The sequence below is a fragment of the Oreochromis aureus genome, linkage group 7 (genome assembly GCF_013358895.1).
Source record: "Oreochromis aureus strain Israel breed Guangdong linkage group 7, ZZ_aureus, whole genome shotgun sequence".
Classification (NCBI taxonomy): Eukaryota; Metazoa; Chordata; class Actinopteri; order Cichliformes; family Cichlidae; genus Oreochromis; species Oreochromis aureus.
In genome coordinates this window covers 38,754,312-38,767,179 of record NC_052948.1, presented here as the reverse complement: position 1 = coordinate 38,767,179, position 12,868 = coordinate 38,754,312, and the positions used below count along the sequence as shown (strand labels likewise).

Genomic DNA, 12,868 nt, shown 5'->3' with positions numbered 1-12,868 from the left:
GATTAATAAACAAAATGTTAGTTGGTTCTATATAGTTTGATTGATTTATAATTCTTATAGCTCTTTTTGTAACTTGAAAATAGGAAGAGTATTTGTTTTATATGCATTACCCCATATCTCCAGACAATAAGTCATATATGGAAGCAACAGAGAACAATAAAGTGTGTATAATGATTTTTGTTCAGGACATGCTTTGTTTTGTAGAGAATAGCAATGGTTTTGACATTTTGTTGTCACATGATTTATATGAGACTTCCAGCTCAGCTTATCATCAATTAGCACTCCAAGAAATTTATTTTCGAACACTCTTTCAATTTCAATTCCATTAACCCTGATTTTAGATACATTTTTCATTTGTCTAGTGCCAAAAATAATCAGTTTTTTTTTTTTATATTTAATGATAACTTATTTACATCAAACCAGTTTTTAATATATTTAACTCCTTTTCCGCTGTAGTCAGAAGCTGTTCTAGGTCTTTACCTGAGCAATACAGAGTGGTATCATCAGCAAACAATACACATTTTAACAGTTTGGAAACACTACATATGTCATTTATATATAATATGAATAATTTAGGGCCCAGCACAGAGCCCTGAGGAACACCACAAGTTACCTTCAACTGATTAGATTTTACATTATTGATTTCAACATATTGATATCTGTCATCCAGGTAACTTTTCATCCACTTATATGCTATCCTCTTATACCATATCTCTCTAGTTTATTCATTAATATAGAATGATCAATTGTATCAAACGCCTTTTTAAGTCTATAAAAACACCAACGGTATATTCCTTATTATCTATTGCATTAGATATCCCTTCTACAAGTTCCATCACTGCCATCGAAGTGGACCTTTTCACTCTAAAGCCATATTGGTTATCACTTAGGAGATTATGCTTCTCTATATATTTATCAAGTCTATTAACAAATAACTTTTCTAAAATTTTTGAGAACTGTGGGAGTAGTGATATTGGCCTGTAATTGGTAAACTGACATCTCTCTCCGTTTTTATGGATTGGAATAACTTTTGCTATTTTCATTTGTGAGGGAAACACACCAGTTCGAAAGGACAGATTACAAATGTATGCGAAAGGTTGCACTATATATTCTATAATACTTTTAACTAATATCATGTCAATACCAAAACAGTCAGTGGACTTTTTATTTTTGAATGTCTTCACAATGTTAATTATTTCTCTATGAGTTACAGCACCAATAAACATGGAGGACACATTCTGAGTAATATGTTTATTTAGGTCATTATTATTTCTTGACTCTGGAATTTCTTTTGCTAAATTAAAGCCAACATTTACAAAGAAATCATTAAATTCATTTACAATGTCTTTAGTTTTATCAAGCACAATATCTTTATCTTTTTAAAATAATCTGGATAATTCTTATTTTTGAGCCCTTTTTGATTATGCTATTTAATATCCTCCATGTTTCTTGTGTGTTACTTCTATTTTGCTCCAATAATGTTTGGTAATATTCTTTCTTACTTGTTCTTATAATATTTACTAATCTATTTTTATATAACTTGTACTTTATTTCAGCATCTTTTGTCCTCAGTTTTATGAATCTCTTATATAGATTATTTTTCATTTTACATGCATCTTCTATCCCCTTTGTGATCCATGGCTTATTTGATCTGTGATGCTTTCTAGTGATTTTCATTAAAGGACAATGTTTTTCATATAGTGAAATTACAGTTGATAGGAATGCATCATATGCACTACTTGAATCTTCATTTGCAAAAACCTCATTCCAATTGTGTTCCTTTAAGTCCACCTGGAGGGCAGCGATGGCTCTTGTTGTTCTATGTCGTATCATATCAAATGTTTGATTCTTTTTTTTAGTTTTAATCCCAAAATAATTTTGAAAAATTGCAAAAACAGGAAGATGATCGCTTATATCAGTTATAAGAAGTCCACCTACTATTTCATGGTCAATTTTATTTGTGAATATATTATCTATCAATGTAGCTGTATCAATTGTTATTCTACTTGGTTTTATAATTACAGGGAAAAGGCAGTTACTATACATTGTACTGATGAAATCTGTTGTTTTCTGATGTCCGTTTGGGTTTAGCAAATCTATATTAAAATCACCACAAATTATTTGCACTTTTTATCATTTAGGTTGCTAAACATAGCAGCAAGTTTTTTCATTGAATGTGTCAAGGCATGATCCTGGTGTCCTATAGATGCAACTTATAATTATATTGCTAGCTTTTTCAACATGGATTTCAATAGTAACACATTCCAATACGTGCGTCTATGGTGCTTGACATACATTCAATCAGACTACATTTCAAAACTTTATCTACATATAAAGCAACACCGCCTCCTTTTTATTCACCCTGTTCATTGTAAATAATTCGTATCCTTCCAGTCCCATTTCACTAACTTTCTCATTATCGAGCCATGTTTCTGATATTGCAATTATATTAAACTTTTTAACTTACTTAAACATTCCATAATTTTAGAGAAATTTTTATACAGGCTTCTACTATTGAAATGTATGACTGACAATGCATTTGCCATTTTAATATTCATATTAAATTGGTCATCTGTATAGTACTCACAAGTACTATTATTGTTATTGTAGAAGTGATTATCTGGGTCAATGTTAGTTTCAGGGTCATGCATGTTGTGCTCTGCATAGTTAAACATTTTGAAGTTCATCTTCTCAGCGTGTGTGGCAAAATAACCTCCTTGACAGTCCTTCTCATAATCAAAGTCTTCCTCTTCAATATCTCTGAATGGAAACCTATAATCTGTGTCCAAACTTGTCATTTATGTGTTTTTGTTGTTGTTTTTCCCATTGTTTTTTGAGCCATAAGGCCAGAAACACTTTCCATACCCATTGTTCATTATCCAGTCGTCACTTTTCCAATAGATTCCATAGCAGATTCCTGATTATTTATATTGCTCCAAGTCTTTGAGTTCTCTTATCATCACAACTTTCGCTTCTTCTGGAGTGCCATTTAGTCTTATCATTACATAAGTTGCTCTTTATGTTTAATCATTTCATTTAAACTAAGAAATTCAGCAGAAGCCCCCTTTTATGCACCGTCAACAAATAAAAGTGCAATAACGTGCAAATGCAAAATAACTATTAAAAAAAAAAGCTTCATTTGGTTTCCTTCAATCAGTACTATAAGCACTACTTCAGCTATACAAACATGTCTACTAATAGCTAAAATTTGGCTTTAAATTTCTACATAAATTCATGCACAGAACTGTACCAGTACCTTCAGATTCAGACACATGAATATAAAGCACAATCAAATGCATTAGTGGGTCAATATGTATAAAATATATAAAAGCAAACAAAAAGTTATGTCAAAAAAAAGATCCCTTAGACTGCCAGTAGTCAGTGTGTGAGAACGTCAAATGACACCAAATCTAAAGCTTTTTCCAAATTTGCTCACATTTGTGAGCAGCTGACTGATGGTGATGATACACGAGTCATGAGTGGGGGAGAATCTGTCCACAGAACACTTGTCCACGCACTTGTGATCGTTTGCTAACGTTGCTCTGAATGTATCAGGCACAACATATTTTCCCTTTTGTTTCCTTTCAAACTGCATCAGTGGGATTAATCTGTCAAATACGCAGCATTAGCTTCCTGTGAAACTTGTTTCTGTGTCTTTGTGTTTCTGGCAGCAAAGAAATGAAGAAGTGACTGTTTTGTTAATAATTTACATTTGTTTGTCACTGGGCGCAGATGGGTGGTAAAATATTTGATATTTGAAAAATGACTAATATCCTCTGAGCAGCAAATATCTGTTCAATCTAAAGAAAATTGGGCAATGTTGTGCTATGGTTTACAGATTGAACGTCGTGTTTCAGTCTTATAATGTGTAACAGTGTGCATCAGACTTATGAAGTATGCTTTTCTTTCAACTTTGTTGGGCTTGTTGCCCAATCTGTAGTGATGTGTATGCAAGCCCTGCCGATTTAAAAAGCAATTGATCTATTGCCACTGGTGTAATGCTTAGCTATTATAACAGGGAGTTTAATACAACACTGTTTAAAAAAACAGAAAAAGTTTGGTATGTTTCATTGGGGCTTGTTTCTGCCACTGAAAAAAACTGCCTGATTGGCAGAGCTCATTTGATATTTCAAGTTATCTCAAAATTTTGACTTAATAACTCTATTTTTTATTTTGTAAACCAAAATTTTGGAGATAATAACCCTAATTTTCCATTTCTGGATGCCAGAAATTGTTTTTGGCAAAGACGAGCTTCCGTAAAACGCAGCATAGCCTTGCAGCAGGTTTAAGTCACACCTCAGAAACAGTGACCTCTAGAGGAGTTAAAGTGATATGAACAGGAGACAAACCATAAACAGTACAAAAAGATGGGCGTGGCTTCTGCGTCTGATGAAACCTGTATTGTCGTTTAATAGCCAGCAGGGGGCTCCTGTTTGAGAAATAATACACGTGGCATCGCAGGGTTAGGGTTTGTACAGGTGATGTGAGAAAATGTCGATCCTCTTTATTAGACTCAGTCAGAAGCTGTTAGCCAATGACTGTGCAGTTTCTCGAGCCTCGAGGCTTCACCTTGAGACATCACAGTGGCCATGTCCACCGTTTACACCGTCTGTGACTCAAACTGGATTCACTTCGTGTAGCATTGAGCTAAACCCGAAAATGCAGCTAAGCAGGCATCAGAGCAGCACTCCCATTAAGTTTGTGCACATTACTGTGCAAGTACAGTAACAACTGCAAAGTCTTTAAATATGGAAACAGAAACAGTAACAGCCAAAAAAAACCCTGATTTTATAACCACACTTCTACTTCTAGCTTCTAGTTTATGAATCTACAAAAACAGTAGGCAGTTAAATAAAAACAGATGAATTTATAACAGAGACCAACTTCCGTCAAACTTTCTGTTCCTGTAAGCCTGAGAAAACTCCAGGATACAAAACTCCTAACGAAGTTGTTTAAAACATGACCCATGGCTGAAAACGGAGTGTGAGTAACAGGAGTTTGCTGACAGAAGCAGCCAACGCAGTCCGTGACAAATCCTAAACTATGTGGAAATCACCGTGGCAGCTTCTGTCTTTGTGAGGCAGTCGTCACAAAGAGGACTGATTGATGACGTCTGCTTGTGTCTGTCTCAACTTCAACAGTTTGTAACTCGCTGTCAAACTGGTAAGACAGCATCCAGTCAGTGTGTGTCGCCCATCCACACAGGCCTTTTAAATTTGGGCTGTAAAATGCTGAAATAGATGTAAAACCTACTGTTTGCCCTCTTTTATAACTGAGGAAGCCTGTAGGGTAGGAAATGCTTTTTCTGCTTTAACAGCACAGGAAGTAGTTTCAAGTCTCAGTTCCCTTCTGCCTTGCACCAGTGCTCACTCGCTGCTGCTGCTGCTGGTGATGATGTTGCTGGTTCAGCTGCTCTAAATCTTCTCATACTGCTGCCTCTGAGGTGATCTGCAGCCGATTATACTGGAGGGAGTAGAGAGAGGAGATGAGACAAAGTGACTCTGAAGGGCGGCACGTTAGTCTGAAGTGATCTGCACACATACCTGATGGGTATCATTCCCAGTACTGTGAAAATACTGGCTAGTGTGAACACAAAGCCTGGGAACCAGTCCAGGGTTCCCTGATAGATCTTGGTGAAAGCGGGGATGTACGCCAGGCTGGCAAACTTCAGAGCGAGCTGCAGGAGGGTGAGGGTCATGCCTGAGGGGAAGGGGATGGAAGACAAAGGGAATGAAGAGAGAAGAGTTTGCTGTTTGTTTAATCTATACAAGATATTGCTGCTCCGTGTGTGTGTGTGTGTGTTTGCATTTCTGACGTTTCAAGCAGATGACGGGAGAAAAAGCCCTGGCAGTAAATTGATCTGATCCTGTAATCACCTGGAAACTGTGTTTGTGTTCATGTGTGACAGAGAGGGAGGAGCTTGTTTCTCTGGCTAATTGCAGAGCAGGCTCTTGCAGGTCATTGTTTATCGTGAACCAGCCTTAAGGGGATCACATGGAGGATTTGCTTATGCACGGATCCTCTCACATGTGTCCAAAACTCGCTCAAGCTCAGCACACGCACACTGAAACACAAGACTTAAAATGGTGGTAGCTTTATTAAGGCTCAAATATCAAAAAACTCGAAGGCAACTGCTTTTCAAAATAAAATTAAAATGTCTTCAGTTTTATAGGGAAGATTATGTTTAACCTAAAAACTCCAACGTGTTTCATCACACGGGTTTTCATCAGGGAATAAAACAGAGTCAATGAATCGTTTCTACTGGCGTTCCACCAATCAGGCCCTTTCACCTGAGGTCTTCCTTTATTAAGATGTTTAAAAAATATAATAAAACCTCACGGTATCATATTATTGAAGAAGGGCACTTCACCCTCAGGCTGCACTTGTGGTTCCTAGAGTTAGTAAAAGTAAAATGGGAGGCATAGCCCTCAGGTATCAGGCCCCTCTCCTATGGAACCAGCTCCCAGTTTGGCTTCAGGAGACTATAGTTTTAAAATTAGGCTTTGCTGCGAGGCTTCACATGATTCACAAAGCAATCCTTCTATTCTCCACTAACTGAGGGATGATGCCCCCATCCCTCAACCGGTCATGGCAGATGGCTGCCCCTCCCTGAGTCTCTTCCTGTTAAAAGGAAGTTCTTCCTTACCACTCTCACCAAGTGGAGGATCATGTGACTATGTACTAAATTTAAAAAAAGAAAAAAGAAAAAAAAGAAACCATGTCTGACAGCTATGTGGAACAATCCTCTTTCTGAGTGCTGTGATTACATTATGACTGAATAATAAATGAAGTCCTCAGCACTGTCCCACCTGCGGGCACATCTGAATCCTATAAAGCTGCAAACAAAAACAGCTGGAACAACCAACAGCTTCTGTTAACATCTGGTTTATAAAATCTTCTTGCTTATGCTGAAAAGTAGAAAAATGTGACAGCTACATGTATGATTTAAAGCTGTTTAAATCATACATGGTCTTTTCATTAAGTAAGTTCTTTGGGCCTTGCTCTTTCATGGGGTAGTGTAACGCATGTGACATGAACTAAATGCATCAGAGTTGACAAACCTGTTTAAGAGTCATGAAACTGGTGGCACAGCAGCCTATAACGACAGTATTTTGCTGACACAGTATTTTCTCACAAGCATTAAAAGTAAACAGGACTGGTGAGTCAACCCCCCCCCCCCGACAGCAAACACAACTTGCAGGAAAAGTCATGTTGTCGTCGTTGCTTTAATGCAACCACAGATCCCTCCACCCTACTCTTTGATTTTTATACTGCAGTCAGTAAATATTTGTCCAGTTTATTATGAATGACCACACTGGGTTTTCATCCATCGTGTTCAGGCACCAATATTATACATTTATTCACGTGCTCAAATGACAGCCTCCAATATTCTCACTTTTTAAAAGTCAGATTAAGATGAAATACAAAGCGCGTGTTGAGTGCTCAAAAATCTTTCCTGCGTACTCACCACATGAAGAAGCTGGGACCTGCTGTGAGAGCAGAGATCTGATTGTGGTCATCGGGATGAGAGCAAACAGGGTGAGTGCACGAGCTGCAGAAAAAGTTCATTATTAACATTTTGTTTCCTAAAGAATTCTTCAAACCCGCCAAACCCAACCACAGCTATGCAGCTACTAAGAATGGTCGCATCTGGTGTTTAAACAAGTTTAATTTTTAATCCGGCAGTCCTTCCTTTAAAACAACGTCCCAATTCAGAGGCTAAATCCTTTGAGGGAAACAGGTCACGCCTTCACAGGCAGCATTGACCAACCAAATATCTCCCTGCTGAATAACTGCCAGCTGGTGGTCTTGTCACTGAGATATAGTTATTGAGATATGAACATACAAAGCATATGTCAGAGGCAAGATTTAGAAAAATCAGCAGAATAAAAGAATAAAAATACAACTTTTTAAAGCAGTCAACTCACTGTTTTGTAAACATCCCCAGTTTTTACCTGACTAAGAAATACTGAAACTAAGGATTTTTAGTCTATTTTTAGTCTATGTACACACACAGACACACAGATATATATTGTCCAAGTTCAGAAGTTCAGTATGATAAATACCAAATAAAAAGAATCCTAGTGGTGCCAATCCCCCCTCCTCCCTCCCCTAAACAATAATTAACACACGGTATCTCATTTGTTTATAGCCAGAAAATAGACCAGACCACAACTGCTGAGAAATGTCACTTTTTACATTTCCACATGTTTATTCGCGAGCTTTAGCTGAGTTAGCTGTTTGCTGGGTGTAGACATCAAGTATTGAATGTTTTACTTAGCCTTCAGTAAGAATCCAGATCATTTAACCCTCTTGCGTATAGTGGTCACTACAGTGGACAGCTATTCAAAGGCTGTTTTCTTGTATTTGTCTCAGTGTTGATGGTATATTTGCACATCAACCACCACATTGGACACTGATGTGTGACTCTATACCCTGTCAAGGGGATATGTAAAAAAAACTTTTTTTACTTTTTATTTGCAAAGTACATGTTTTAAAAAATGAAGTTCAAAAATCTTTTTTTCATGCCTAAAGATGAATAAAAATACTTTAGAAAAAAATCCTGATTGAGGTTGTCATAATTCATGCATGAAAGGGTTAAATAAACCTTATCAAACTGAATTGGTTGAAACTAACCTCTGAGTGATTTGGTAATTAAATGTAATGTTCTTGTTGACTGCCTGTGTGCATATAACATGCTTCCTGTAGCACAGCACTCTAAGACTAAGGGGAAAAAAGTGTTTATGGCTTATAATCACTTCTAGTTCCTTGTTTTGGTTCCTAATTTTTTATGATTCATGGTGATGTTTTAGGTCTGACGTAAACTCAAATAAACAGCTTGAATTTTAGCACAAACTTCGTTTGCTTGCTGAGTCAAACTTTCTAATCCATCAAAGCTTAAACACCCATTTTTTTCCCATTTGCTGTTTGTTGTGTGAACCACTTGGCAAAGTAAAAATAAAAGTGACGAATGGAATCTGAACATGCAGCTCTTCTGGGAACTAAACCTGACCTGTTTTTTAGAAAATACCAAGTGTCACATGAAGAACAGGTTAGGACCAGTCACATAACTGGGCCCATGTTGCTTTCAGCGTCTCATTTTTTTTAATTTTCTCACTTAAAAACACATTATTTTAGGGCAGCTTTTCATCTTTATTTGACTTAACTGAGAAGATTTTACTGGAAAGTGGGGTAAAACACACAGCAAACGGTCCTAGGGTAGGATTGCATTGAGCCTGTTCAACCAGGGGCGCTAAACTGGGGGCCTATTTAATCTGTTTAAAGATCATAAGAGAAACTGAAGTAAAGGATGTGGGCTGTGGGCGTGGCATGAGCTCTAAACCCGCCTCGAATCTTCTGGATGAAGTGTCTCTATTAGCTGCTAATCCACCACAAACTTAATATAAAATCCGTGTAAGATGTTTGTTCTTACCAAGGTAGAAAGTGAGGGTCGTCGTTACAAAGGACATGAAGTAAATCCCGACAGCGAAGGACACCATGCCGATCAGAATCAGCGAGGTGTCGCTGCAGCAGCGTCGAAACCCGATGACACCTAAGTAACTGCTGAGGAAGATCACACAGCCTGCTGCATTCCCGTACCCCACCTGAAGAAAGAGGAAAAGAAATGAGTAAAAAAAAAAAAGGGAGAGATGTTCAGAGATAGAGAGGCGATAATAAACAGACTGTGCAACAAGAACAGATGGCATTTATGCCTAAGTGCCTTAAATGTGCTTTATTTTTATTGACCAGCAGGGGGCGACTCCTATGGTTGCAGAAACACTCCTGGCTGCATAGCCATTTGTGGGAAAACAGGCCTCAGCTCCCTCAGTTTGTTCAGAAGATTATAGTCATAATTACAGTCAGAGAGGAGGCTGAACAAGGGTGTGCTCATTGGCTAACAATATACCAATCACAAGCCAACCAATGGTTAAGCTTAGACACCAATATTCAAATTTGTCCCATCTGCTTAAAATAAAGTTAAAACTAGCAGTGTTACTTTTATCTCATCTTTTTTTGCATCAAATCACAAAAAAGGAGGTAAAAAACTTACTAGAGTGGCGTTCCAGCTGAGTGGTGCTTTCAGCACAAAGGCGCCCAGTACTTCAATGGCTCCGCCCACTGCAAAGTCATACAGAATAGCAGCCACGAACAGCAGAGCCACGTTCACCCTGTTTATCTCAACAGGAGCCTCAACAACTGGAGCGTTAGTGGAGGCGTGTAACAGGAGGTGGCGGTCCTCCTTCGGCTCTCCATTGCTTACGCCTTTCACCTTTAATAAAGACAGACATGCATGGTATATGAGCTCGGCGAGGTGGTAGAGCGAGCACGCGTGGCTAAAACTGAAGGCAGAACATGAATAAAGATGGTTCCAGTTATAAGACACATGATTACAGATTACATTATTATTACAGCGGTACACATATGTTTAAGGATCGACAATTTAGTTTGCTGTTCTTTATTTTATGTCATAAATGTACCATTAGGTCATTAGGTCATGGTGAGGTCACCAAAAAGAAAAAAATCGTTTTTTTCTACTTTTGGCTCTGTATGATGTCAGTAGGATCAGATCCTCTGAATGTGGTTATCTATACCTGGCGTTCAGAGCCCTTTTGTTTTGAAGGGGCAGCTAATCAGAAAGAAGTTACCTTAAAGTGGGAGGAGCTAGAATCAAAGTGGATGAAGGGCCATTATAAAATAGACTGTGAATCATGCAAAGCTGCTCTAATAGAGTCTGAACCCTCTCACATGCACACACTCACCTGCAGCAGGAATATGGAGTGTAAGAGGCAGAGCAGATGCAGCAGTGTGCTGATGATAAGCAGGATGGTCCCATGTCCCAAACTGGAGCTGTACAGGTGGAACAGATGGCCAGAAACGAGGCTGCCCACCACGCCTGCTAACCCATACATGAACTCCACCCTCATCAACACCTGCAAGGGAGCACAGGGTTATTTCTTTTAATATAAATCAGTTTAAGTAAACCTTTTTCTATTTTCAGTTCAATTCGGCAGAATCAGGGAGTAAAAGCCATCCGTCACAACGGGTTTGGGGGTTAAGGGAGGGAAACAGGACAAAGAAACACTGTGGAAGAGAGCAAGAGTAGTAATGATAACTAATGACTACATGCAGATTGGTGTACTAACACAGGGAGTGAAGATGAAACAGTGCATCATGGGAAGCTCCCAGCTTTCTAGGCCTATTGCAGCATAACTAAGGAAGGATTCAGGGTCACCTGATCTAGAACTATCACCATGCTTTATCAAAAAGGAACGTCTTAAAGGTAATCTTTAAATTAGAGAGGGAATCTAGACTGGGAGCTGGCTCCACAGAAGAGGGAGCTAACCCCTGGGTGATTTGGTAATTAAATGTAATTTTCTTTTTGACTGCCTGCGTGCATATAACGTGTTTCCTGCAGCACAGTACTGTAAGACTAAGAGGGGGGGGAAGTGTTTATGGCTTTATGTTAAAAGTTTAATCTTACTTTTTGAAGTTAACTGAGTTTTATTTTGTTTGTTTTAGGTACAACATCTGCGTTGCATAGATTTTAGTTAAAAGAGGTAACGGAAACTCCTATATCGACCAATTGTGTTCACACGAGCAATAAAACCTAAAGGCCATTTTTGAATAAGGGAAATCCCTGGAAAAAAAATAACAACGAAAGACTGAAAAATCTGGTAAAAAAAAAAATTAAAAAAAGAAAGAAAAATGAAAAAAGCAAGAAAGAAAGTCTTCTTTAATTGCCCATCTTATTCGTTTATATTTCTTCTATCATCAGTCTTACGGTCAAACACAAAGTTTTGTGACTGAAGTAAGTTATTTTGAGGCTTCTCTCGGCGCTCCTTCCACGGCTTTGCAGCTGCAGCACGCCTGTAACTCACCTTGGAGCGGTCGGCCGCCGTGGAGCCGAGCGAAGCTAGAGTCATTACACCGGGCCAATATGCGGTGAACCCGCCGGAGAGCCCGAGGAGAGTCCCCGCCGCGAACATCACCTGCAGCGGCAATTTTAGAACGACCACCAGGAGCAGGATGAGCCTGGACAACAGGTAGCCGGTGAGGGGCGACACGATGGGGGCTTTCCTCCGGCCCCTGTCGCTCAGTCTGGCCAGGAACAGCGCAGGTAAGATGGGAGTCAGCTGGATGATGAGGTTGTTGATCATGTAGAAGTCGGTCATGGCTTTCTGCTGGGCGTCCTCGCTGGAGTGGCCCGGGTCGGTAGCGTTGACACAGCGGTCCCTGACCACCATCTGCAGCGCGGTATCAAAGAGAGTGCTGCCCAGCTGCTCGAGCACGATGATCGGCTCGATCTGCCGAAGCATCGCGAAGGCTGCTTGACAGTTCGGTACCACCATAATCTGGATTGTTGTAACTTTGTAAAAAAAAAAAAAAAAAAAACTAAAGATGACCGTCCTCTAGGACTTCTTCCGTCAGTAATAAGTGAAGGGTGCGCGTGTGCTTCAAAATAAGCAGCCTGACCGAGGAAACACGCCCACTTCCTCTTCCCCTGCTGCTGATCAGCTGGCTTCAGTGCACTCTGTGTCAGATTTTAGGAAACCACCTTCTTTCATCAGGCTCTGGGCCACTGTTTACATTTTCATCATGACCATTTCTCTGTGCTCCCTATTATATCCCCACAAAAATCCTCTCTCGTTGCATTTATCTAGGTGTGAGATATAAAACTGAAACACATCTGCACCGCAATCTAAAATATGACATTAGATATGAACACACTGAAGGCAGTTAATCCATCTCAGCTGTTATACTTTCATTTTATTTACACTTTTAAATAAATTACCAGTCGTGTGACTTTAAAATGTGAAAAATGCTTTAAAGAAAAAAAAAAAAACAGAGCATGCACCATCCATGTAAT

The 12,868-nt window shown here is 39.0% G+C and overlaps 1 protein-coding gene across 1 annotated transcript; it reads right to left on the bottom strand.

Moving 5' to 3' along the window:
- Positions 1-4,368: 4,368 nt before the first annotated feature.
- LOC116324975 (thymic stromal cotransporter homolog) lies at positions 4,369-12,446 on the bottom strand. Its single transcript, XM_031745774.2, has 7 exons — positions 11,880-12,446; positions 10,761-10,931; positions 10,052-10,270; positions 9,434-9,605; positions 7,469-7,552; positions 5,544-5,700; positions 4,369-5,463 (listed from the first exon to the last, which is right to left on the bottom strand). The coding sequence occupies exons 1-7, from the start codon at positions 12,348-12,350 to the stop codon at positions 5,415-5,417; spliced, it is 1,323 nt and encodes a 440-aa protein (XP_031601634.1). The 5' UTR covers positions 12,351-12,446; the 3' UTR covers positions 4,369-5,414.
- Between the last annotated feature and the right edge of the window lie 422 nt (positions 12,447-12,868).